At 40.4% G+C, this 24,530-nt stretch overlaps 1 protein-coding gene and 1 non-coding gene across 3 annotated transcripts; one reads left to right on the forward strand and one right to left on the reverse strand.

Moving 5' to 3' along the window:
* Window positions 1-1,009: 1,009 nt before the first annotated feature.
* On the reverse strand, window positions 1,010-1,081 carry Trnaq-cug. Its single transcript has one exon. It is a non-coding gene; the product is annotated as a tRNA-Gln (tRNA).
* A 285-nt stretch (window positions 1,082-1,366) lies between these two features.
* Window positions 1,367-23,235, forward strand: Rab11a (RAB11A, member RAS oncogene family). 2 transcript variants are annotated; one of them, XM_028866801.2, is made up of 5 exons: window positions 1,367-1,536; window positions 10,706-10,901; window positions 12,056-12,249; window positions 13,058-13,138; window positions 21,532-23,235. In XM_028866801.2, the coding sequence occupies exons 1-5, from the start codon at window positions 1,497-1,499 to the stop codon at window positions 21,669-21,671; spliced, it is 651 nt and encodes a 216-aa protein (XP_028722634.1). In that variant the 5' UTR covers window positions 1,367-1,496; the 3' UTR covers window positions 21,672-23,235. The 2 variants fall into 2 exon arrangements, with proteins under 2 accessions (XP_028722634.1, XP_037063305.1); XM_037207410.1 differs by lacking the exon at window positions 1,367-1,536 and adding an exon at window positions 2,453-2,531.
* Window positions 23,236-24,530: the final 1,295 nt, after the last annotated feature.

The following is a 24,530-nucleotide window of genomic DNA, read 5'->3' on the forward strand; positions in this document are numbered from 1 at the left end:
CTTGGTCATGTCTTTCTGAGACCCTCACTTTCTCTTAACCATAGAACTTAGAATCTGTGTTAAAATCTCTTTTTAATAAATTCCGATTCTGTTGTACATTTTATCATCCTGAAAAGCTTTTCTGCAGCAAAGTCAAGAATCAGGTTTCCCCCGAATCCAGATTCCTCTCCTCAGACAGCTAGGGGCAGCGTAAAGGAGTACCTCATCCCTGCCGACAGACAACCCCCTTTCCCACTTGGGAAGACACCAAGGATAACCCTGAGCCTGCTCAGATTATCAAAGATAATATCCCTGCTTAAGGTCAGTTGATTAGCAACTTGAATTCCATCTTGTAGGTTAAACTCTCTTTCCCCATGACCTAACATATATTTTCCAGGAATTATTAAGTGAATATCCCTCTGTGTGTATGAAGGGTGTGGGATGGGAGGGGGCAGAGAAGGACAGAAGCACCCGCCTGGGCTACAGAGTGACTTTCAAAGCCATCCTGGGTTACAGAGAGGAGTGAGATGACCTCAACAGTAATAACAAAACAGCCATGAGGAGATGCTATGGCAAATCTCTTAACACTGACATTCGCTAAGATGCAAACTGCCAGCCTCTTGTGTTAACTTTATTTAACCTGGCTTAGCTTGGAGGCCAGCTGATAGGACTCAAGATCTTGATGAATCTTTATGAGGAGGGTGTGCGAAGTTCTCTTAATGACATCTGGAGAGTGTGAGAGATTTCTGAAGAGATTGGTGGATGAGAAGTGCCTATCCTTAACTGAAGCTTAGGGTAGAAAATTCCAGCAATGGGAATCAAGTAACAAGCTTCCTCCACGGCTAAAAAAGAATTAAAAGTTTTTATTACCAGGTCTCCACATAACAGAAACTACTGAACTGAAGAGATTCGTTAGTGAAGTCTTCATAGGTAAATACTGTATGTCATTCAAACCAAGAGCAGATATAACAAAGTTATTCTATTATTCAATATGAATTTAGAAAATATAAGAACAAAAGGTTAAAGAAACAGGTTCCACCGAGATTTGAACTCGGATCGCTGGATTCAGAGTCCAGAGTGCTAACCATTACACCATGGAACCGGCATGGAAGCTATTCTCTCTTCGGGTGTCTAATGCTGACAAAATCTCACCCCCCAACTGGAAACCAAACACTGAAAGACTTAGGCCTCGCTCCCCTGCGTGACTGAGGAGAGAACAAGCCAAAGACCCGGACCACTGTGGCCGGCTGGGCGTTTTAAGATTGTTTTCCCTGTAAGCCTCCCCATGCCGGAGTAAAACGCGTTCCACCGGCCCCGCTCAGGGGCGGGGCGCCGCCTCTCCGGAAGTACTTCCTGAGAGGGGCTGGGGCTTGGCGGAAGTGACGCAGGCCCAGGGCGGGGCTCTTCACCGGGTCCGGCAGCTGAAGCTCGGCGCTCGGGTTACCTCTGCAGCGACGCCCCCTGGTCCCGCCGCTGTCGCCGCCGCCTCTCCCGCCCCTCAGCTCCTCGGCCGCGCCATGGGCACCCGCGACGACGAGTACGACTACCTCTTTAAAGGTGAGCCCGTGGGCCGCCGAGTGCCCACGCGGGGCCCGGGGCACTCCCGGGGGACCCGCGCGAGGGCTTAGCCCTGCCCTGGACGGAGCCCGCCTCGGCGCTTCCTCCCTGCCGCCCCGTCGGGGGTCCCGCCGCTCGTCGCGGTTCCCGCGCCCCGGGGCGGGCTGCCGGGCCGCGTCGCCCCTTGCCGATGGCTGCGTTCCTCACGACGGTGCAGTTTCTTCCCCGGGCATCTCGGGCCCCTCCTCTCGGATGCACGCTGCCGGCCTCACATCCCCCTCTTGACAGGCCCCTGCCTCGGCTCAGCAACCCGTGTTGGGGCACCGACTCTCTGTTTTTTTGTTGTTGTTTGTGTTTTCCTTTTCTTTTCGTTTCCTTTCCCCTTCCTTCCGAGTGAGCCTTTCCTGGGCTTCGGCCAGATTCGCCTGTCTCAGGGTCCCCCACCCCCATCCCCGCAGACCTCGAGGTCAGCACCCGCGGACTGTCCTCTCCCTCCCCACAGACGGGCAACTCGGTGCCTTTCCATTTCACGGAATGATGAGTGCTCCGGTGCGACCTGGCTGGTGGGAGGGAGAGCAGGGGAGGGCAAGAGGGGCTGGCCATCACCCCCCCTGGCGTGCGTGCACTTGTCGCAGTGTCCAGGCAGGCAGATGACTTCCCACCTCGCCTGTTTAACCCCCTTCCTTCTCCTGTCCCTGCCCAGCTACCACCAGACCGGGATAGCTCCTTTACTTGTCTTTTGAGAAGGGGCTGCGGATGGGTGGTGGCTGTTATCCCTGCCAGACCTGAAGGCCCAGTTCCTGAACAGGAAAGGTTGTGCGCTGCACAAATACTGGCTAGCTTATCACTGTGGACTGGTTGCTTCCTGCTGCAATACTGGGAGGATCCAACAGGAAGGGAAGCGCCCTGGTTGGTCACATACCTTTCCCAGTCCGTGGGAGAGAGGGTTCTAATGGTAGCGTGCTCTTTTAGTGGAATCAAGAATTTATTGCAAGGTAGGGGAAAATGTGAAGCGGGAGGACAGAACCCGGGAGGATGGGGGGAGCAGATAGCGAATTGCTTATTGGTTGAGTCCAGGGAAAAAAAAAGCCGAAGTGAAAGGATACAGTTCTCAGTGAAAGGAGTACAGTGAACGCTTTTTTGTTCATGAATGCGCTCTCACTTTCATAGTCTTGCTCTGCTCCTGAATTAGAAGGGCAGCCATCAGTAGTGTGCTGAACAAAGATCATTACCAGAGAGGAAGAAGCCATTGCTATTAAAGCTTTACTGTGGAGGGTGGAGTTTCAAGAGTGTTGAGCATGGTGAGTGTTTCTGGCTTTGCCATTGGGTGCTAAGAGTGGCTGACTAGTGAAGCAGGAAACGTTTCTTTGGTGTTAATGGCGTTACCGAATACTTTACAAGTCTTTAGTTGCTGGTACACCCTTATCATTATTTACTCCTCCGAATATTCTGTTTCTAGGATAAGTACCTTAAGTGTCTACCCTTACTACCACATTGGAAAATAATTTACAGATAAGAAGGTACCAAACTTTAAAAATACAAATAGGAAAGCCTGGTGTGGTGGTACGCCTTTAAAATCCCAGCGTTCGGGAGGCAGAGGGAAGCTGATTGTGTGAGTTCCCGGCCAGCCTGGTCTACATAGTGAATTCTAGGACAGAGTTACATAGTGAGACCCTGCCTCAAAAATTCAAAACAAATAGGATACCTAGAATGTTTGTTGAAGGGCATCTGACAGGATGTGAAATTACTTAAATCCCAGGAGACTCGGGGGTTTAGTCAGTCAAGGGAGGTTTATCTTTAAGTACTGTGTAATAGCAGTAAGTAACTAGCCTCTTTTGAAATTATTTCTCCTGTTTGAATTGAAATGTGAAGGTTGGTTGTAGAAAGCTGTTTATTTTTCCTAAGAATGTTGATTTATCCTAGATTGGCTGAAGGAATTTAATTTTGAGATTAGACTATCCTTTAAACAACAAGAAACCACTGGGGTTTATATTTGGTTTATGACCTTGAAAAGTTAACTTTTTGAATTTTTTTTTTTTTTTTTTTTTTTTTTTTTTTTGGTTTTTCGAGACAGGGTTTCTCTGTGTAGCTTTGCGCCTTTCATGGGACTCACTTGGTAGTCCAGGCTGGCCTCGAACTCACAGAGATCCACCTGGCTCTGCCTCTCGAGTGCTGGGATTAAAGGCGTGCGCCACCATCGCCCGGCCATGAAATTTTTTTATTATTTGAGACTATAATATAATCATCCCATTTCTCCCTGCTCAACTTTTTTGAGCCTCAATTTCCCCAGTAAAGGAAATACTGTGATACTTTTTTTTTGTTTGTTTTTTCGAGACAGGGTTTCTCTGTGTAGCCCTTGAGCCCATCCTGGAACTTGCTCTATTGACCAGCTGGCCTCGAATTCACAGAGATCCGCCTGCCTCTGCCTCCCGAGTGCTGGGATTAAAGGCATGTGCTACTACCGCCCGGCAAGAACATGTAAGTTTTAATAAAGAAGCACAGAACTAAGAAACTTTTGAGTTATTTTGTAGCTACGTGGGTTCTGGTTTTATCTTTTGTGCATTTTGCTGCATAAGACTGGGTGTTTAAAAAAAATGCTGCTGAGAAGAGTTTCCACTTTTTAGAAACTGCTACAGGATATGAGTCACTATTTTTTATTTCAACACTGATTACTTAGCCAATTTTTTACTTATACGATTATTTTTAAATGATTTTATTCCATAGAGATTTATTCACTAAGATGAACCCTAGCATTTCTACTTTAGAGAAGATCTAGCACACTTGATAGTTAAGGAAATAGAAGTTTGCAACATTTAACGTGGAAGGGCATGTTTATCAGCATGGAATGGAGTAGTTTAAATGAGACTGTAATGTGGGCAGATAAGGACAATTCTAAATCATGTATTTGTTCTTGAAAATTATTACTATTATTATTTCAAAACAGGGTTTCTCTGTGTAGCTTTGCTCCTTTCCTGGAACTCACTCTGTAGCCCAGGCGGGCCTCAAATTTACAGAGATCCACCTGGCTCTGCCTCCTGAGTGTTGGGATTAAAGGTGTGCGCCACCACCACCTGGCTGAAAATTAACTTTTACTTACGCTTTGCAGTGAGACTTAGGGAGTTCGTTTTCTTTGTTAAAAGCATGCTTATTATTTTTTTTTTTTTAAGTTACTCTTGTACATCCGCAGTGTGGGTAAGGTGCTGTGGGACACAAGTGAGGTGGTGGACCCCAGCACAGTCAGTCAGTGGCACTGTCTGGAAGCAGCTGGGGGCGTAGTCTACCTCTCCCAGCTTTTTCCTCTGAGTCTCATTGAAGTCCAGGTGTCATGACTCCTCAGCTGATCATCAGTAGGACTATCCCTGTCTTGAATCTTGGTAACTTTTCTTTCACAACTTTTGGTTGAGCAACTCGGATTCTGATGAACTGGGAAAAACTTGTCTAGACTTCAGCATTATTGCTGCATTTTATTTAAAAGACTTGGTGCGGTTGGACTGTGAATGTGGTTGAGAGTAGAAATACTTCCAGGCTTTTTAAAACCAATGTGAAGATGGCTATTGATTTCAGTTGTTAAGTTTTAAAGTCAGTGTTCTATATGTGAGGTGAGGAGGTAAATAGTAAGTGAGCTTACAAAAGAATTATAAAATGTGGACTGAGCATGGAGGCTCATGTCTGTGATTCCAGGACTTGGGAGGCTGAGGCAGGGGGATAGCCATGATTTGAGATCAGCCTAGGCTACAGAATTAGATCTTGTCTCAGAAAATAACAAACAACAAAAACAATAAAAAATACCTAAATGTGGTTAGAGATAGGAACTTTAAATTAAATAATGGATAGTTAATATATATACTCTGCTTTTACAGTATTTAGCAGTCTGATATTTGTGGTATGTATAATATATGAAGCATGTATGTAAACAAATTAATGTTAGGTATTAGGTTGAGCTTCAGCAGATGAGGTTATCTAAGTTCTAGGGAGGCAATATATTATTTTAGGAATTACATTGATAGTTGGTGTATAGATACTGTTATTTATCTTATAGTCATGTTGTTTAGTATGTACTCTATAGATTGCTAAAATTGTAGCATACTTAAATATATGTCCATTCAACATAAGATATTTTAGTTATGTTGTACAAAATTACTGAAAATTCCTTTACATTTTTACTGCATTTATTTATTCATTCATTCATTCATTCATTTATTTATATGTATGTTGGGGGTGTGTGCCACAGTGAGTGTGTGGAGGTCAGAAGTCTGTTTTCTCTTTCTGCCATCAGGGTTGAGAGCAAGTGCCTTTACCTGCTGAGCCATCTTGCTGGCCCAGAAGTTGATTTCTTTAATTGTTGACTATGAATATATAGTTTCCTACATTAAAAAAAACAAAACAAAACAAGAGGCTGGTGATGGATAATTCAGTGGTAAATCATGTGCTTAGCATGAGCCTTAGGTTTAGATCCCCAGCACCACTGGGGGGAAATAAATTAAATGTTGTCATTTTAAAGAGAGAAAGTATTTTGACTAGAAATTGCTTGAGTTCACAAAGAAAGGTCCATAATTTTTTTAAAATCATAAACAGTTAATTCTCTTGTTAGATAATTCACTCCATCTATCCATCCATCCATCCATCCATCCATCCAGTGAGCCTAAATAGATCACTCCTTGTTTTGATTTCTCATTTGGTTAGGAAATAGAAACATCTCTCCTTATGTCACATTTTGATATCTTTTTTTAAATTCTCACAAAACTGAAGTCTTTTGTCATTTCAAACATCCTTTTCCTTTGACAAAGTTACTAGTCTTGACTTTGGAGATCTTGTCAGTAGCTAGTTGATATAACTATTTTATAGTGTTAGCATTTATGAATGGTGAGTTATTTACAAACTATTGCTACTTTTTAAATAATAAAATTAATTGGTTACATGAGGAGGTGGATTCTTCACTTAGTATGATATAATGATTTGATGTTGGTGAGATGGTAAATTTAGTCATTAGTTAAAAGTAGAGGTCAAAACATGAACCAGGGGCCTGCAGGTATGGCTCAGCAATTAGGAGCACTTGTTACTCTTGCAGAGAACCTGAGTTCAGTTCCCAACACCACATGGTGGTTCACAACAATTCATAATCCCAGTTCCAGGTGACATGACAGGCATGCATGCAGGCAAAACATCTATATCCATAAAGTAGATAAGAAAGAAAAAGCAAAAAACAAAAAATGCAAGAAGGGCTAATATTTTAAAACAAAACAAAACATGAACTACTGCTGGAGCTTCTGTGGGAGGCATATATTGTATTGTTTTTTGATATTGTTCCCTGCCAAAGGTGGTGTTAGCCAGATGCCTGCTTATATGTTCTCTTTGACTTTAAATTGTGACTGGCTCCTGAATTACTGCTTGAAATGGGAGTGTCTGTGAATTAATTAGATGTGTTCTAATCTTTGGTTTTTCCTTCTTCACTGTACATACCTCTAGTTAGTGTTGATGCTAGTGTGGGACCAGAAGTGATTCAAAGGAAATTTCCTCAGCTGGTTATCCAGCCTCCTTTTAAAACGTGTGTGTGTGTGTGTGTGTGTGTGTGTGTGTGTGTGTGTGTGCGCGCGCGCGCGCGCGCGCGCGCTGGTGTGTGGGCTCATGCCATGGTGTGTGTGTATAGAAATGCCTAAGACAGTTGAAGGAGTTGGTTTTCTCTTCTCCACTCTGTGGGCTCATGGGATTGAATTTAGGTCTTTAGGCTTGCTGAGCCATCCCCCAGGCCTAAGTTTCTGTACTCTGAGTGACTGAAGGATTGCTCTTCAGGAAAGGTGTTGGGAATTTTGGCTAAAGCCCAGGCTAGGTTCTTGGCTGGGATCCTAACTTCTACCCCACCCCACCATTAAGCCTCTTATACTAAGAAACAACAGTGAAGGTATCTTATTAATAGGGAGGCTCTATTAATGTAACAGAAATTCAGCTTCACATCTATCTACATCTACAGTGGTCAGTGGTGGAGTTTGGAAACCAGCCTACTAACTAACCATTCTGTAACATTGAAAGTGCATTGTTTCTGTCTTCATGACCTTGACATTATTTTCCCTGGTATCCAGTAAAAGCATTTAATGTCTGTTTGCTAGGGCACCCTCTAATTGACTACAAATATAGAAATAACTTACTTCTCTTTGCTGCATGGAGTCACTGCTGCTGGGATTTCTTGCTGAATCAGCTGATAGAGGAAACCAGAAAGATATGCATTTGATAATGCACAGTTGTTGTAGGCCATCTACTTCTGTGACAAGAAAGGCTTTCTTACTCCTTTGGCTAGAGTGTAGTCAAGTCAGCCTTCTTTCTACACGCACCATCAAATCTCAGTCTTTTGAGTAAAGCATGGCTTATTATTTCCTGGCCTGAACCTTTTGTGTTGGTTTTCTAGTTTGATGTCTAAATCAGTCATCTAGTTTAGAAGCATTACTAGTCAACAGTTGAAATAAATATAGTGATCACTAAATTACCAACAAAAATTTTTATGCAGGAAAAAATGTTGTCTAGCTCAGATTCTGTAAACCTACAAACCCATTTTGATCTTTTTTGTTTTTTCGAGACAGGGTTTTTCTGTGTAGCCTTGGCTGTCCTGTAACTTTCTTTGTAGACCAGGTTGAACTTAGAGATCTACCTTCCTCTGCCTCCTGGGTGCTGAGATTAAAGGTGTGCACCACCATTGCCTCCCTATTTTGATCTTTAAACTCATATTTTAATACAACTTGTCTGAAGTTGGGCATGTTGGCACACACCTGTACTCTCAGCAAGAGGATTTTGTGAGTTCTAGACCAGTCTTGGTTCCAGAATGAGACCCTCTCTCCCTTTTTTAAAAATAATTAATTTTTACTTTATGTACATTAGTGTTTTGTCTGTATGCATGTCTGTGAGGGTGTTGGATCTCCTGGAACAGGAGTTACAGACAGTTGTGAGCTGACATGTAGTGCTGGGAGTTGAACCTGAGTTCTCTGAAGAGTGGTCCGTGCTCTTAACCACTGAGCTATCTCTCTAGCCAGCTTCTTTTCTTTTCTTTTTCTTTCTTTTTTTTTTTGTAAAAACATGGAACTCTATATAGACCAGGCTGGCTTTGAACTCCTCCTGCCTCTGCCAAGACCTCTCAAAACAAATAATTCAACTTGTTTCTCAGTTTACTGTTTTCTTTTTTGATACAGGGACTTGTTTCTCAACTTCCTGTTTTCCTGTTTTGTTTGTTTTGATACAGGGTCTCACTATGTAGCCCTGGCTGTGGAACTCCATGTAGACCAGATTGGCCTCGAACTCATATTTGCCTGCCTCTGCCTTCTGAATGCTGGGATTAAAGGAGTGTACCATGCCTAGCTCTGAATTTTTTTATTTTATTTTATAATTTTATGTGTGTGAGTGGTTTGATATTCATGTATGTCTGTGAATTTGTGTACAGTATCAACAGAGGCCAGAAGAGGGTATTAGATCCTTGAGCTGGAATTACAAACTGTTGTCTGTAGTTAAGGGTTATAAGCTACCATGTGGGTGCTAGGAATCAAACCTGGGTCCTTGGGAAGAACAGCCTGTGCTCTTCACCACTGAGTCATTTCTCTAGCCTCTCCCCCCCCCAGAAACTCATCCATCCATCCATCCATCCATCCATCCATCCATCCATCCATCCATCCAACCATTTATTTATTTATTTATTTATTTATTTATTTACTCAGTCACTCACTCACTCACTCACTCACTCACTCACTCACTCACTCACTCAATCACTCACTCATTCATTTGGTTTTTCTAGATAGGGTTTCTCTGTGTAGCTTTGGGGCCAGTCCTGGATCTTGCTCTGTAGACCAGGCTGGCCTTGAACTCATCTGCCTGGCTCTGCCTCCCGAGTACTGGGATTAAAGGTGTGTGCCATCACCACCTGGCTTTTTTTTTTTTTTTTTTTTTTTTTTTTTTTTTTTGTCTTAATTACATTTCTTGGGACTGGAGAGGTGCTTTAGTGGTTCAGAACAGGCTGCTGTTATAGAGGACCCAGTTTAGTTCGCAGCACCTGTATTTGGCTGTTGACTACCGCAGATCTCTTCTGTCCTCCGGGCACCCCCCATACACATAGCATACATACGGACTCACGTTAATAACGGAAAATTGTATTAATTCGTTCATGTGTGAGCTCACACACATGTGATCAGAGGACAACTCTAGGAGTAGGCTCTCTTCCACCATGTGGGTCCTAGAAATAGAACTCTAGTCCAGGTTTGGCAGCAAGTGTCTTTACTTGCTAAGTCACTCACTCGCCCTATTGGAAAATTTTAAAAGTATAGTAACAGTTTGGGGAGAAGTTAGTAAACTGCCTTCTACTCATAGGAAGTGAGTATAATCAAAACTTGTTTTTAGATTTTTTTATAGAGTCCTAGGTGAAAGTGTTTACCCTCCTTGCTTTGGCTTTGACTCAGTATGTCAGAATTGTTAGCTTCCTAGGGCTCCTGTTTGCCCATAGTGAGGTGGGGCGCCCCTGTGGCTTTCTTCCAGTCTGTGAAGTGTAACTATTAAAGATGATTATAGTTTCTATGACCATAGCAGTGCTTGTAAGTCACATGCCTCATGTTAAATGTGTTTCAGCTTTCACATCACACCTAGTCTTTAATGAAGCTAGTAGAATGTACAATTTCCCACTCCATGCACTGACATTTTTTTGTTTGATGTCTAAAACATGAGAATAACACAAGTTGTTATTTACCTTCTAGAATACTTTCCAAGGAAGTGAGGTTAGTATAAATTTAAGGTAATTAATGCTTGCATCTGTGGCTAGGTTACCCTATGATTAAAATTGCAAAATTGCATTTTTAAGGGCTAGGGATATATATCAGTGGTCTGGTGTTTACCATACATGTGTAAGGCCCTGGGTTTGAGTTCCCAAATAGGACAAAAAGAGGCATTCTTTTAGATGGGGTGCTATGTCTGATCTATGCTGAGTAGATGATGTGTGGAAGTCCTTATGCAGATAGAGATAGATTAAAAAGTAAATGGATTTTAATTGATTGGTCATAGATAAATGCTATTTAGTACTGTGTATGCCTCTTTCAAATCCTTGGTTGTATTTATTTTGAAGCCAAACGTCCTTCTATTAAAAGCGTGTTGGTATTCTGAATGTGCTTGCTTTCATCCAGCTTATATTAATTTTTTGTCTTTTCAGTTGTCCTTATTGGTGATTCTGGTGTTGGAAAGAGTAACCTCCTATCTCGATTTACTCGAAATGAGTTCAACCTGGAAAGCAAGAGTACCATTGGAGTCGAGTTTGCAACAAGAAGCATCCAGGTTGATGGGAAGACAATAAAGGCGCAGATATGGGACACAGCAGGGCAGGAGCGGTACAGGGCTATCACATCTGCGTAAGTCCATGGTTTCTCAGTTCTGGCTTAGGTTGGTATCAGGTGAATTGCTGACTTTAAGTATTGGGAAGGCACAGTAGTCCTCCCTTAACCTTGGAAGGTGTGTTTCAAGACCCTCCGTAGATACCTCCAACCACAAACAGTGCTGAACTCTGAATGTTTCCACTGTGTTTTTGTTTTAATTCATTTTGTTTTTATTCGTGTTTTGCCCGCATATATGTATGTGTACAACCTGTGTGCTTGGTGCCTGTGGAGGTAAGAAGATGGTATCAGATCCCCTGAAAGTGGAGTTGCAGATGGTTGTGAATCCATCATGTGGGTGCTGGGAAATAAACCCAGGTCCTCTGCAAGAGCAGTCAGTGCTCTTAACTGTTGAGCCATCTCTCCAGCTTCCTATCTTTCCTCCTAATAGACCCTTTGTAGCTTTTCTTTTCTTTTTTTTTTTTCTTTGTAGCTTTTCTTTTGGCATGCCTTAGTTGCTTTGGGGGCATTATTCAATAAACTAAAGGTTACTTGAACAAAAGGGAGATCATAGGCATTGGGAGGGCTGCAAAGTGACTTTAACGGGTAGGTAGTTTATACGGTGTGGGTACATTGGCCAAAAGGATGAGTCGTGGCCTGGGTGAAGTAGAGCACTGAGAAGTTCCATCACAATACTTAAAATGGTGGCAATTTAAAACTTCAGAATTATTTATTTCTGGAATTTTTCATTTAATAGTTTTGGACTGTGGATGACTAGGTATAAAACCTCATGTAACAGACAACTACTGTCTACTACATCTATAAATAGTTTCTGTTTGTGTGTGTGTGTGTGTGTGTGTGTGTGTGTGTGTGTGTGTGTGTGTGTGTCCTCACCTTCTACCTTGTTTGAGACATGCAATATTTGTTGTTCACTGCAGTTTATGCCAGGGTACATGGCATGTGAACTTCTGGGGGTTTTCCTGTTCCAGCCCCACATCTCACTGTAGGAGGACCAGGATTACTGTCCTCGGCTTTTACATGGGTTCTGGGGATTTTAACTCAGGTCCTCATGTTTGGATGGCACGTGCTTTACCAGAGCCATCTTTCTGCCCTGTCCCTGTTTGGAGTTTTTTCTGGTGTTCCCTTCTACTTTGTGATTGTCTTCTGATAGTTACAAATGTTTCCGTTTGCAGATACTATCGTGGAGCAGTAGGTGCCTTATTGGTTTATGACATTGCTAAGCATCTCACATATGAAAATGTAGAGCGATGGCTGAAAGAACTGAGAGACCATGCTGATAGCAACATTGTTATCATGCTTGTGGGCAATAAGAGTGATTTACGCCATCTCAGGGCAGTTCCTACCGATGAAGCAAGAGCTTTTGCAGGTTAGTAATGTGAACTCCACAATATTACAGTGCTTCTGCATTTTTCTGTTTGAACATTATGCCTCTGTTCTTTAACAAGGCTGTTCTATGTGAGTCTGAAAAGCAGTCTGCCAAGGAGTGTCAGGGACCGACAAGGATGCACCTCCTTAGAAGCTGAACACTTTGGGCTTCATACAGGATCTGCTTGTTTCTTGTTGCCCTTCTGGTAGGAGAAACTACCAAAGAAAGCGGCACCTCGCTGGCTAGGAAGTCTTGACATTGTATTAGTGAAAACTTTACTCTAACTTTAAATTTCAAATAGTATAGCAACAGAATTCTAAGCGAACATGCTGCTAGTTACGTAGTTGCTAGGGAAGATGGTCAGGGGTAGAAGTAGTGGGGTGTGTGATACTATATTTTGAATAGTTTCATTCATTGCCAGTGGTGGTATTTATATGCAGCAATACTTAGAAGCTAATGAAAATTTCTTACTGTTATTTTTAATTTACTGAGTATAAGTAGGCTTTGTTTGTTTGGTGTTTGGGGACACTTTCTCATGTAGTACAGGCTGGTCTTGATTTCCTGGGCCTGTTTCTACCTCTCAGGTCCTGGGTGACAGACATGCACCACCATGCCCAGCAAGGTCTTAATCTTTTATCTTCCCCTTGTGATCATGAACTTATCACATCTGCTATTTTAAACCTTCAGAGGCTGGGAAGGTAGCTCAGTGGTAGAGAGCTTACCTAGCACTGGTGAGGCCCTGGATTGGATCATCAGCTCTATTAAACAGCAATCAGATCTCACAAGACTGAAATGTTTCTCTCCACAGAGAAGAATGGTTTGTCGTTCATTGAGACATCTGCTCTAGATTCTACAAATGTTGAAGCTGCTTTTCAGACAATTCTGACAGGTAAGACTTGTGTTTCCAGGTTACACCAGAGGAAACTGGAGTTTTAGGAAGTGATTTTAACAAGTTAATTAGGAAACCGTTGGCTGTCTGACAATGAGAGTAGCTATAGCAAGAGTTCCTTGGTGTGCGCAGTTACCATACAATGCTGCATGTTATGCTGCAGTCACTGAACTCGTCTAGGAAAATCCTTTGAAAGTAATTTGCTCACTTCCTTGTGTTCAGGCCATACATTCTCTATTGCATAGTCAAAGGGACAGAGTTTTATTTTTTCATAGTGTAAATACTGAGATCCTGACTATAGAGCAATATAAATGCCTTTTGATTAGATAAAAATTAAGGGTACTTACTGCTCTTCCAGAGCCACTGATTTGTGTGCCCAGCACCTATATGGAGTGGCTCACAACTACCTTTAGCTCTAGCTTCAGGGGATCTGATGCTGGTACCTGCACACATGGCAGGCGCGCACGCGCGTGCGCACACACACACACACACAAATAAATAAAAAAGAAATTAGAAAAAACTAAGGAAATCACATCAAAAAATTTAAGTGGAAAAAAAAAGCACAAATACTTTTTCCATGATATAGGAGTGTATCCTTTGTAAATAAAATTAGCCAAGCCTGCATATAGAAAGGTCTAAATGAGTAATGGGAAAGGGACAAAGTTCATGCTATTTTTGGAATGTAGATAACCAGGTCAGCTTCTTGGGAAAGAAGACATTTTATTTGTGCTGACTCATATTTACTTTGGCTTTATTAGAATAACCAGACTATCAGTACATTTAATCTCTTAGGAAGTACTTTCATAGGTTGTTTTTCAAGACACCTATATTATGTGTTACTTTTAAGATCTTATGAATCCAAATCTATTCAACACATAGTAGAGTCTTATGTGCTGGTCTGATAAATTAATACATAGAATTATTTAGTTTCCTATTATAATGTAACACATTTTAATGCTATATGTAGCTCTGGTATTAGAGGTGAGCAGAATTTTAACTTTAAAGCATTCTCTTATTGTTAAAAAAATGTATATAATAAGCCTAGGAATTTTGATCATGGCTGGGAAGCCTGATTCCTCCACTTAATTTTGGAGTGATAATCTTATTAAGCAAGTTATTTACTCCTTTAAAAGCTTTAATTTCTCCATCTGTAAAATTCAGATATGGTGGACTGGAGAAATAGTTCAGCAGTTATGAATACATACTGTTCTTCCAGAGGACCAGAGTTTGGTTTCCAGTACTCATGCCAAGCTGCTTATAACCACCTGTAACTCCAGCTGCAGGGGATCTGACATTCTCCTCTGGCCTCTGAGAATGCCTGCACATACATGAGCATAAACACACACATAGACATACACATATACACATAATTTAAAAGAAATCTAAAAAAAGTTTCAAATACATTTTGGTTAATTATTAGTTTCATGAGAGAGCTTATGCTTTTAAATTTCTGCAGTATGATTTGATAAGGCACAATTTAATTTGTTATTGCTACCTGAAGGATTTGTTGTTGTTGTTGTTGTGTTGTTTGTTTTTATCTTTACTCCACAGCAAAGAATGATATGTCATTGGTACTTCTGCTATAGTTTCCAAGAATGAGTTAATGCCTGTCAAAGTCTTAGCTCTTCTTGATAGTGAACATTTGATAAATCACTACCTAGGTAGCAGTTAAGACATGAAAAAGAAAACTTGTTAAAGTAATATAAATATTGGAGACTTGCAAATATTTTATTAATTTTATTTATTTATTTTGAGACAGGGTTTCTCTATGTAGCCCTGGCTGTCCTGGAACTCATTTTGTAAACTAGGCTGGCCTCAAACTCAGAGATCCACCTGCCTCTGCCTGCAGAGTGCTGGTTAAAGGCATGTGCCACCATATCATAAAATTGTTTTTTGTTATCTGAAGAACAGTCAGTAGGGAGCTGGAGGGAAATAGATAGTTGGTGGCACACAGCACAGAAGCTTAAAAAAAAAATGTGTTATGAGGGATCTCACTGCATATTGTTTTAAGCTTGTAGTATTTATTGACTACACAGTATGCTTTCAAGTCGTACTTTCTTTGTCTTTGCTTTTCCATTATGTAGGCCAGGCTATCCTAGAACTTGCAGAGATCCACCTGTCCCTGCCTTGGAAGTGCTGAGATTAAAAGCGTGTGCTCCTATATCTGGCTTAATTTTTAATTTTTTTAAAAATTAAATCTTATTCATTTATATCAGGGGCAGGGTCATCGTATGTTCATGTGGTGGTCAGAGGACAGCTCCTTATAGCTTTTGGGTCATATTAGGCTTGGTGGCAGGTACATTTCCACTGAGCCAAATATAAAATTACATAGTATTGGAAATGTTTTGCAATAGATCTACACTTTCTTTACATCCTTTACTCCTTTGTGATTCCAAGACATGGGTTTTCTGGTGGTGCTTTTAGAAGTCGTTGACTAGTGCCAAGGTGGCTGATGGATTGCTCCACCCCTGCCTTTCAGTTCAGCTTTGTTCTTTCTGCCTCAAGTTCACTAGGAGATTGGGTTGGGGAGGGGCATGCTGCTAGGGATCCAACTCTATCTTGAGCATGCCAGGTAAGCACCGTACCAGCTGGGCTTCATCCCTAAGAGAGGGTTTTAACGACTGTTTTTCATACCCTCTTTTCATTTTAACTTTATATTTTGACAATTTCAGAGGTGATTAAAACTTACAATAATAAAAAGAATTTGTGGGTACCTGTAACCTCCATTTCCTTAAATGTTAAGTGTTTTTTTTTTCTTTCCATTTACCTCTTCCCTTCTCCCCTACACACACACACACACACACACACACACACACACAGACACACACACACAGACACACACACACAGACACACACACAGACACAGAGACACATAGAGACATACAGTACCATGTGAAAGTAAGTGCTGTATATACTTATCCCTAAGTCTTTTGGGGTGGAGGTATTTACTAAAAATGAGTACTTTCTCTTTTATAACCACAGCACAGTGATTTAATCAGATCAGTCTTTAGCTACAGACCTTACTCATATTTTGCCAGTTGTTCCAATAAAGACTTTATTAGTTTAAAAAAAACAAACAAACCTGGGATCAGATCATATGTCCCACTGAGGTGTCCTGCCACTGCTTGACAATAGTTCCTTCAGTTTTCCTTTGTTTACCAACCTTAGCATTTTGGAAAGGTACAGGTCAGTTGTCATTTTCTCACTTTGAGTTTATTCAGTGATTCTTTATGATTAAACTGAGCTTGTGGCAGGAACACCACACAAGTGGTTTCAATTCATCGTTAGGAGGCTTGTGATAATAGGTTTGTCTTATTATTGGTAGTTCTAACTTTAAACTTTAGTTCAGGTGCTGCTGGCCAGGTTTCTCCATGTAATTAGTAAGTTCAAAGTAAATTCCTAATTTGAAGGCTAAACTCTTAGTTCTGTGACTGAAATAACTTTAATTCATGTAACATACTGGCTCTTTAAAACAAAGCTAAAGCCAGTTTGGTGGTGCGTGCCTATATTGGCATGTGGGGGCTGTATGTGTGTAAGGTTATCATGGGCTGTATAACAAGATCCTGTCTCAAAAGTAAAGAGAAATGAAGGGGCTAAAGTTGCCAGGTATTAACTTCATCAGAACATAGAGAATTGTTAAACAATTTTTAAATTACATTTTTGTGTGCTTGTGTGTGAATATGTATGTGGCACAAGAGTTGAGGTCAGAGGACAAATGCAGGAGTCAGTTCTTTCCTTCTGCCATATGGTTTCCAGGGGTGCAATGTGGGTCACCTTTACTCACTCAGCCATCTTGCCAGCCAAGCAATGACTCTCTTTTCATTAGAGGTAATGGTAACTTTGTTCTCACTTGGTGCAGAAAATGTCGGGCTATCTCATCAAATTGGAATCTTTTTGACCTTCAAGAAACATACATGATAAGCAGGAGGTTTGAAGAGCTTAATAAATAAGAAGCTTCTGCAGAGGCTGTTGTGAAATTACCCAGGCTCCTGGGTTTTAAAAAACTTTGGAGGAACTAAAGAATTTTTTAAAAACTATTTTATGTGCATGTACACCTGAGTGTGTGTAACCACGTGCCTGAGGAGATCCAAAGAGGGTGTCAGGTCTCCTGGAACTGCAGTTAGAGGTGGTTATGAGTTAGCTGCCTTGTGAGCGCTGGGAACAGACCGGGGTCCTCTGCAAGAGCAGCAGCCAGTACTCTTGACCTCTAAGCTGCCTCTCCAGCCCCTGTCGAGCTAACACGTTTTAGCCCTGTCGTTCCTTAGTTTGGAACAGTTGTGTGTAGTCTCCTTAGAGTTATTGTCCCAGCTGTTCCACAGTTCCAGTAGATTTAAAAAAAAAAAAAAAAAAAAGACTCCATGTCTTCGTAGGTAGCTTTGCCTTCTGTTTAAAGCCATAATATATTAGTATTTATTTCACTTTATGTTTAGATCTCCTATGTGAGAGTCTGATGGACGATAAAGCAGGATTGCTTTTTCCTAGTTGTTCCGAACCTTTGGACATCTTGAAAAGAGACTGCATGGGAATTAACTGATCACGTTCATTTGGTTCTAAAGGAGAACAGACCCTTGAGGAAGTATAGAACCTGCTTCTTACTTAGCATGTTACTGACCCCTCCCCCATTGTGAAATAACTCTTTATAATCAGATCCCTGCTGGACAGTTCCTGGCTCCTATTTTCTTACCATAGAAAATGACACACCCAACACAAGAGACTTAAGTAAATTACTTGTGGAGCTCTTTAAAACTGTTTAGATTTGAAGAAATTCTTTTCCTGATTCGTTTTGTTTATTGCTGTGTTGGTATTTTTCAAAAGTTGGTATGTTTTTAGTGACAGAGTATACACAGCAGCGTTACCATTTCTAGAAGAATGTTGAGATGTTGAGACTTGCACAACACTGCTCAAGTTTCTTGCTTTGTAATGAGCTCTCTTTAATTATTTACTTCTCTGTCCTCTAAGAAGTCTCCCTTTGTCTCTCTTCTGGCATTGTATGCATTTGTAATTCATGGAGGAGTTTCTGATGTTTTGGTTTTGTTCCCTTAACTTAGTCTTTTGAACAGCTTGTAAAGAAGTTGAATTTTAACAGAGATCACATATTTAATGATTTTCTCTTCAAAAAGATGGTCTATCCAGTTAGGTATTAGTGGACAACATAAAGAATGAATGGTATAGTTTAACCACAAGTTGATCATTATCATTATTTTTTGGTCACTAGCCTGAAGGGAACTCTTTCTTTGCCCTGGATGCATTCCCATTCCATTCTTTTTTCTGTTTTCTCTTTCCTTCTTGCATTCCTCTCTCTCTCTTCCTGCCTCCCTCTTCCTACCCCCAACCCTATCCCCTTCTTCTTTGAGATAGTGTATCATTGTGGAGCTCTGGTTGGCCTGGAACTCACTATGTAGATTGGGTTAGTTTCAGATTCACAGAGATCCACCTACCTTTTGCCTCTGCCTCTCAAGCACTGAGATTAAAGATGCATGTGCCATCACATCTGGCTTTTTTTCTTTTAAAACAATTTTTAAAATACTGTTTTGTGTCGTCGTCGTCGTGGGGCTCATTGAGTGCCACAGTATGAGAGAAGGTCAGAAGACAACCTTCAGGAGTTAGGCTCTCTCCTTTTAACGTGGAGCTTTTGGGGATTGTACTCAAGTTGTCAGGGTTAGGGACAAGTACCTTTATCCACTGGACCATCTCAATGGCCATCCCTATCTTCTCTGAATGAAAGGTCTGGCAACACCATACCCTTTGTGTTCATATTTTTAAACTTTATTGTATTCTTTCTCTACTAATGCTCCTTCACCTTTGAACCACTACCAACCTTCTCAGACAAATTTTAGCTACTTCTCTAAAAAACTATACAAAAGGCACATTTTTGGTGAGTGTTGTTAGTTCATATATTAATGTGTGTGCGTGTGCGTGCGTGCGTGCGTGCGTGTGTGTGTGTGTGTGTGTGTGTGTGTGTGTGTGTGTGTGTTTTGAGTGTATGCCTCATGTCTGGGGGCGATGAAAGAAGCCACAAGAGTCAGATGCTCCTGGAGCTGGAATTAGGACCAGTTGTAAGCCACTTGACATGGGTGCTATTAATTGAACTCAGGTCCTCTGGAAGAGCAGTGGGTTCTCCTAATCACTGAGCCATGTCTCCAGCCTCATTTATTAAGTTACTATTGCTCAACCTTAGGGGAACTGATTTTTTCAGAGATATATTTATTTTAATTTATGTGTATGAATGCTTTCCTTTATGGATGTGTGTGTACCACATGTGTGCCTAGTGTGCATGGAGGCCAGAAAAGGGCATTGAATCCTGTGGAACTGCAGTTATAGATTGTGTTAGCCACCATTGTGGGTGCTGAGAACTAAACCCAGGCCCTGCAAGAGCAGTAAGTATGCTTCCAGCTTACCTAAAGCAGAATAGATCATACTAGTCCATTTTAGTAACCTTTAGTGTCAGTTCCTGACCTATGACCATTTTTATTACTTTGAAGTAAATCCCAGATAATAAGTCATTTTATTTGCAAATATTTCAGAATACGCATCTAAAAATTGTAACTTAAATTCATAACACAACTACTTAAGATTTGTAGAAATTTCTTATTATTTGTTATCTAAACAATATTAAACATACTCAAGAGTTTTAAAAAATTGCAGTTTAAATTAGGATCCAGATAATGTTTATACATTATAGTTGGTTGATGTGTTTTGGGAACTTGTTTTGAGAAGGGTTTCTCTACATAGCTCTGGCAGTCCTAGAACTCATTATGCTGACCAGGCTGTACTTTATCTCACAGAGAAACATCCACCTGCCTCTGTCCCCCAAGTGCTGAGAATAAAGGCATGTGCCACCACACCCAACCTTTTTGGAACATTTTGATCATATATCTCTCTTTTCTGTTTTTAACTGTGTAATTTTATACTTTTAAAGTTTAAACATTTTATCTCATATGAGTAAAGCATGGTCCTACATAGTCATATGACTGTAGGTCTAAAAAATTTGGTATGTATTTCTAGTGTGCAGTTCTTATTTTCAGATTTATTATTCAGATTTTCCCGTTTATTAATAATTATAGAATTACCTTTTGATGTTTTTAATGACAAATCTCACTATGTAGCCCTGACTGGCCTGGTACTTACTATGTAGCCCAGGCTGGCTTTGAGTTCACAGAGATCTGCCTGCCTGTCTCCTGAGTGTTGGGATTAAAAGCTTTGTGTCCCCATGCGTAGCTATGGATTTTAATTTTTATTTAAATAGTTAGCTACTGTATTGGGTAGCAGAGATAGAAAATTTATACTCATCTGATTCTGTATCTGTCCTATTTCTGCACGAGCAAATTCACCGAGAGCAGGTTTGTCAGTGACACATGGAGCCCACATAGGAGTACGTTATGTTCTTCCTGGTGCATCCTATTGGATTGATGTTTCTGGAGTTCCCTACCTTGTGATGGTATTGCTTCAGAAAGAACACTGGAAAGGCAGTATGGAAGCCTGTGTTCTCTGTTCTTGAGAAGTAGATTGTTGTTTGATTAGGTAGTGCAGTGCAAGGTCACTTTCAGTGAATTCAGTACGGATACGGGGAGACATTCAGTGATGTTTACTGTGCAAGTAGTTCTTCAAGCATCTATTCTATGGGACTAAAGCAAAAGGAAGCAAATAATTTCAGTCTTTAAATGACTAATGTTTAGTGGAGGACTACAAGATTAATCTTGATATATGTCATGAAAGTAAAATAGTACATGTACATCTTAGATTATCTCCTTTGAATAAGTAAGTATAATTTAACCTTAGCCCCAGAGGAGGACAGTGTAAGCAGAGGGCCCTTTCTCTTCTGAGGTTCTTGGGATTTTACTGTGTTTGAGAAATGGTGCTCTTCCCTACAGAACCTAGAAAACAGTTAGGTGTATCTGATAGTGCAGATTTATTTTACACATTGTCAGTTTGTGTGGACTTTTTGTGGAGGGCTAAGTATATATTTTTACGATTTAATTAGAATCTATGCCCATAAATATGACACTGTCTAATGTGGTGCTGTTTAATTAATGGGTGAACTTTCCCCTCTGAAATGGAGAAACCTTGTTACTTTTCTTACTGTAACAGAAATTGTTAAAAATAATGCTTTGACTCTAGCTAGTGGCTATTGGAAACTAAAATCTCACTTTTTGAGACAAGGTCTTCTGTAGCCAGGCTGTCCTTGAACTTGCTGTGTAGCCGGGGTTGGTCTTCTACTCCTAATTCTCCTGCCTCCACCTCCCAAGTGTTGGGATCACAGATGTGCACTACCATGCCTGGCCTAAAAATAAAATGTAAATGTGTGTTTTCTGTTCTGCATGTCTTCGTCTCTTTCACATAAACTCTTCGTGGGTTTACACACGCTGAGCGTTTCTGTTTCTTTTGTCATCCAGAGATATACCGCATTGTTTCTCAGAAGCAAATGTCAGACAGACGTGAAAATGACATGTCTCCAAGCAACAATGTGGTTCCTATTCATGTTCCACCCACCACTGAGAACAAGCCAAAGGTGCAATGCTGTCAGAACATCTAAGGCGTCTCTCTCCCCTAGAAGGCTGTGTATAGTCCATTTCCCAGGTCTGAGATTTAAATATATTTGTAATTCTTGTGGTCACTTTCTGTGTCTTGTTACTTCCTCACACTTAAGAATCTTCTCATGTCTTAAGTCTTTTGATTTTGGCTTTATAAAATCATCAACTTTGTCCTGAATGACTGCAGTTCTTTTTCATGCTATGGCTTCTCTAGCCTTAGTTTAATAAACTGAATGTTTGAATTCCTCAGTTATTGTTTACTCTTCATCATGGAAGCCTGTCACTGTAGAACATAATAGAACTTGATCACTTGAAGCTCAGACCCATTGGTCCTGATCGAATCTAACTAAGACAACCTTAGAAACAAGCTATTATTTTGCCACAGAGCAGCTTGTAAGACTCTTCTCAATGCAGTACATATTTTGACAGACCTAAGGATTGCTCTATAAACATAACAGCATTTTGAGAGCTTGAAGATTTTCCATTGTGGAAGTCAATTTTTAAAATGCCTTAATAGGTCTATGTTGTAAATTTTTTTCTTTAGTTTTTGTAAGCATCCAAGATGATGGGGATTCTTTTTTTCCTGGAAAAGAATTATCTTAATAAATACAAAGGACTGTTATATTATGTGTAGGGAGGGCATCATGGTTATGGGGTCATAAGTTAACCTGCTGCCTGGCAGGCTAGTGGACTTCTGTCTGAGGTGTCTCTGTTGCAGTGATCGGCAGCCTGAGTAGCTTAACCAGTCTCATTTCCCAGCAGTAGATTGTGTGACATTTTTATTGCTCATGCAATAACTAGCTTAATGCTAGTCATATCACATTTTGAAGTGTTAATTTTGTTTTTAAGCCCTTCTAGTAAGTGAAATGCAGCCTAATTTTATCACCATATCCACCAACAAGCATGGGTAATTATTTTAACAATGCTTATATTTGAGTTCTACCGTGTATAATGGAATATAGTTCATTTAAACCTTTGGTTTTAGTATGTCTAAAGAATACAGTGAGAGGTTAATTTATGCTCAAGTGGTACCACTTAAAGGCATGTGTTCTTTTGGTATGTAAAATGAAATAGTACCTTGAGTTTAAGTAGAATGCATTTAGGCATTGTAGGGTCCTGAAATAGATTTTTCCACTACGTAATTGAAATTAATGGAGCAGCTAGTTTCTCATTCAGAAATGTGCACACTAATACTAGGTTTTACTTCCTTGTGGATAATAGTAAGCACTTACTCTGCAGTTTCTGAAAGTTAACTGCAAAGATACTGTTCAGGATGGTGGGATACCTGCAAAAAACAAAAATGTGTGGGCTTGCATAGAAGACTATGTTTCATGGTTAATCCTCCGCTTTTTGCAGTGCTCATGATGTGTGGGGAGCACAGAAGGCATTGCTGTAGTCAGTCATTTCGTTTTTCTTTGTAGCTCTTTGTTATTTTAGTGTATTGATTATAAAGATACTGTCTATTTATAAATTGCTACTTTGTATTTTATGCATGCTCTGTAATTTGACTTTTTTAGTTATTGATTTGGAGTATATTCCCATCCTAATAAACAGTTATAGGGACTATTCCCAGTGTTGTCAGATGATATTCTTCCTCTGAGCGCTCTGGATGCAGCCATGAATACTTGCTTCTGATGAGTGAGAACATAGGTCCTTGCATTGCTGAGTAAACGTGGATTGGGGGCAACAGTGTCAATTCAGGTGAGACTTTAGATCTGCAGTTCAATTATACTCTTCTGGGAAAAGTATTATTAGGGACAGCGGTGACACAGCCTCTGTACTTTCCTGTCAAACAGTGTCACTAGACACAGAAAAAGGTCCATCTCTATTTATAAAAATTTGCAGGAGTTTTATGAAATGAAACTAAGAAAAAAATTATGTAGTAAATCAAAAATGACTAAGAGTAGCTTTTAATTTTTTAACCAAGAGTAGATTTAAATGCTCTTGGACGTGATTGGATTTTGGGAGAGGTTCAAGCAATATTCGGTATTAGAAAGTGCCTTGGTTTGCATGTCAACAAGAGTCTTCACGTTGAGTTGTATCTCAGGAGACAAACTGTCCCAAGCAGGAAGCATTAGTTTTATTTACTAGGACAACTCTAGGCTCAAGGCAGTTCCTAAGTACTTTGACCCTGCTTTTCATTACTTTTAACTTGAGATGTTTTTCTTAACCTGTTAAATTCTCCTGAAAAGCCAGTTAGCCATCACACCTTGTCTTTGTTATTCAGAAAATGCTGTCTTTTCTCATAGTTGTCACCATGGCAGGGTAAGTTATCCTTAGCCATTCCACTGAGTATGGTAAATTGGAATTGTAAGCAGAGGTGGCAACCAGTGTTCTTTGGCATTGATTTTTTTAAATTCTGAAGAGTTCTGCAGAAAAGTTAACCCATAAGAGTCTGAATCATGCATCCGAGCTAGTCTTATTTCTTTGGTTGTTAGGAAAATGATTGTTTTAATTTTTGTCATTTCTGACTTGTGTTTATAAAATCCAAACGCTCTCAGTGGTTTGAGCTGTTGTGATAATTAATCTGTTATAAAGAAAAAGGTATACCATTTGGACATTTTTGGCCCACATGAGAAGCAGAAAAGGTTGGTAGATAAATTAAGAATTTATTAATATTAGTTTTCAGCTTATAGAGTTTTGTGAAATGTTATTAACTAAAGAAAAAGTGGATCATAATCCTGAAGAAAATTCAAACTGCTAATCCTACCTTTTATGGCAGCACTCAGGAGGCAGAAGCAGGAGGCCACTTGATCTATATACCAGGCTACAGACACCCAATCACACAGGGAAACCAACACTGTCTCAAATAAAACAAAACCAAAACAGAATAAAATGGGGCTTTATTTAGACTGTACACG

Source organism: Peromyscus leucopus, chromosome 7 (assembly GCF_004664715.2).
Source record: "Peromyscus leucopus breed LL Stock chromosome 7, UCI_PerLeu_2.1, whole genome shotgun sequence".
Taxonomy (NCBI): Eukaryota; Metazoa; Chordata; class Mammalia; order Rodentia; family Cricetidae; genus Peromyscus; species Peromyscus leucopus.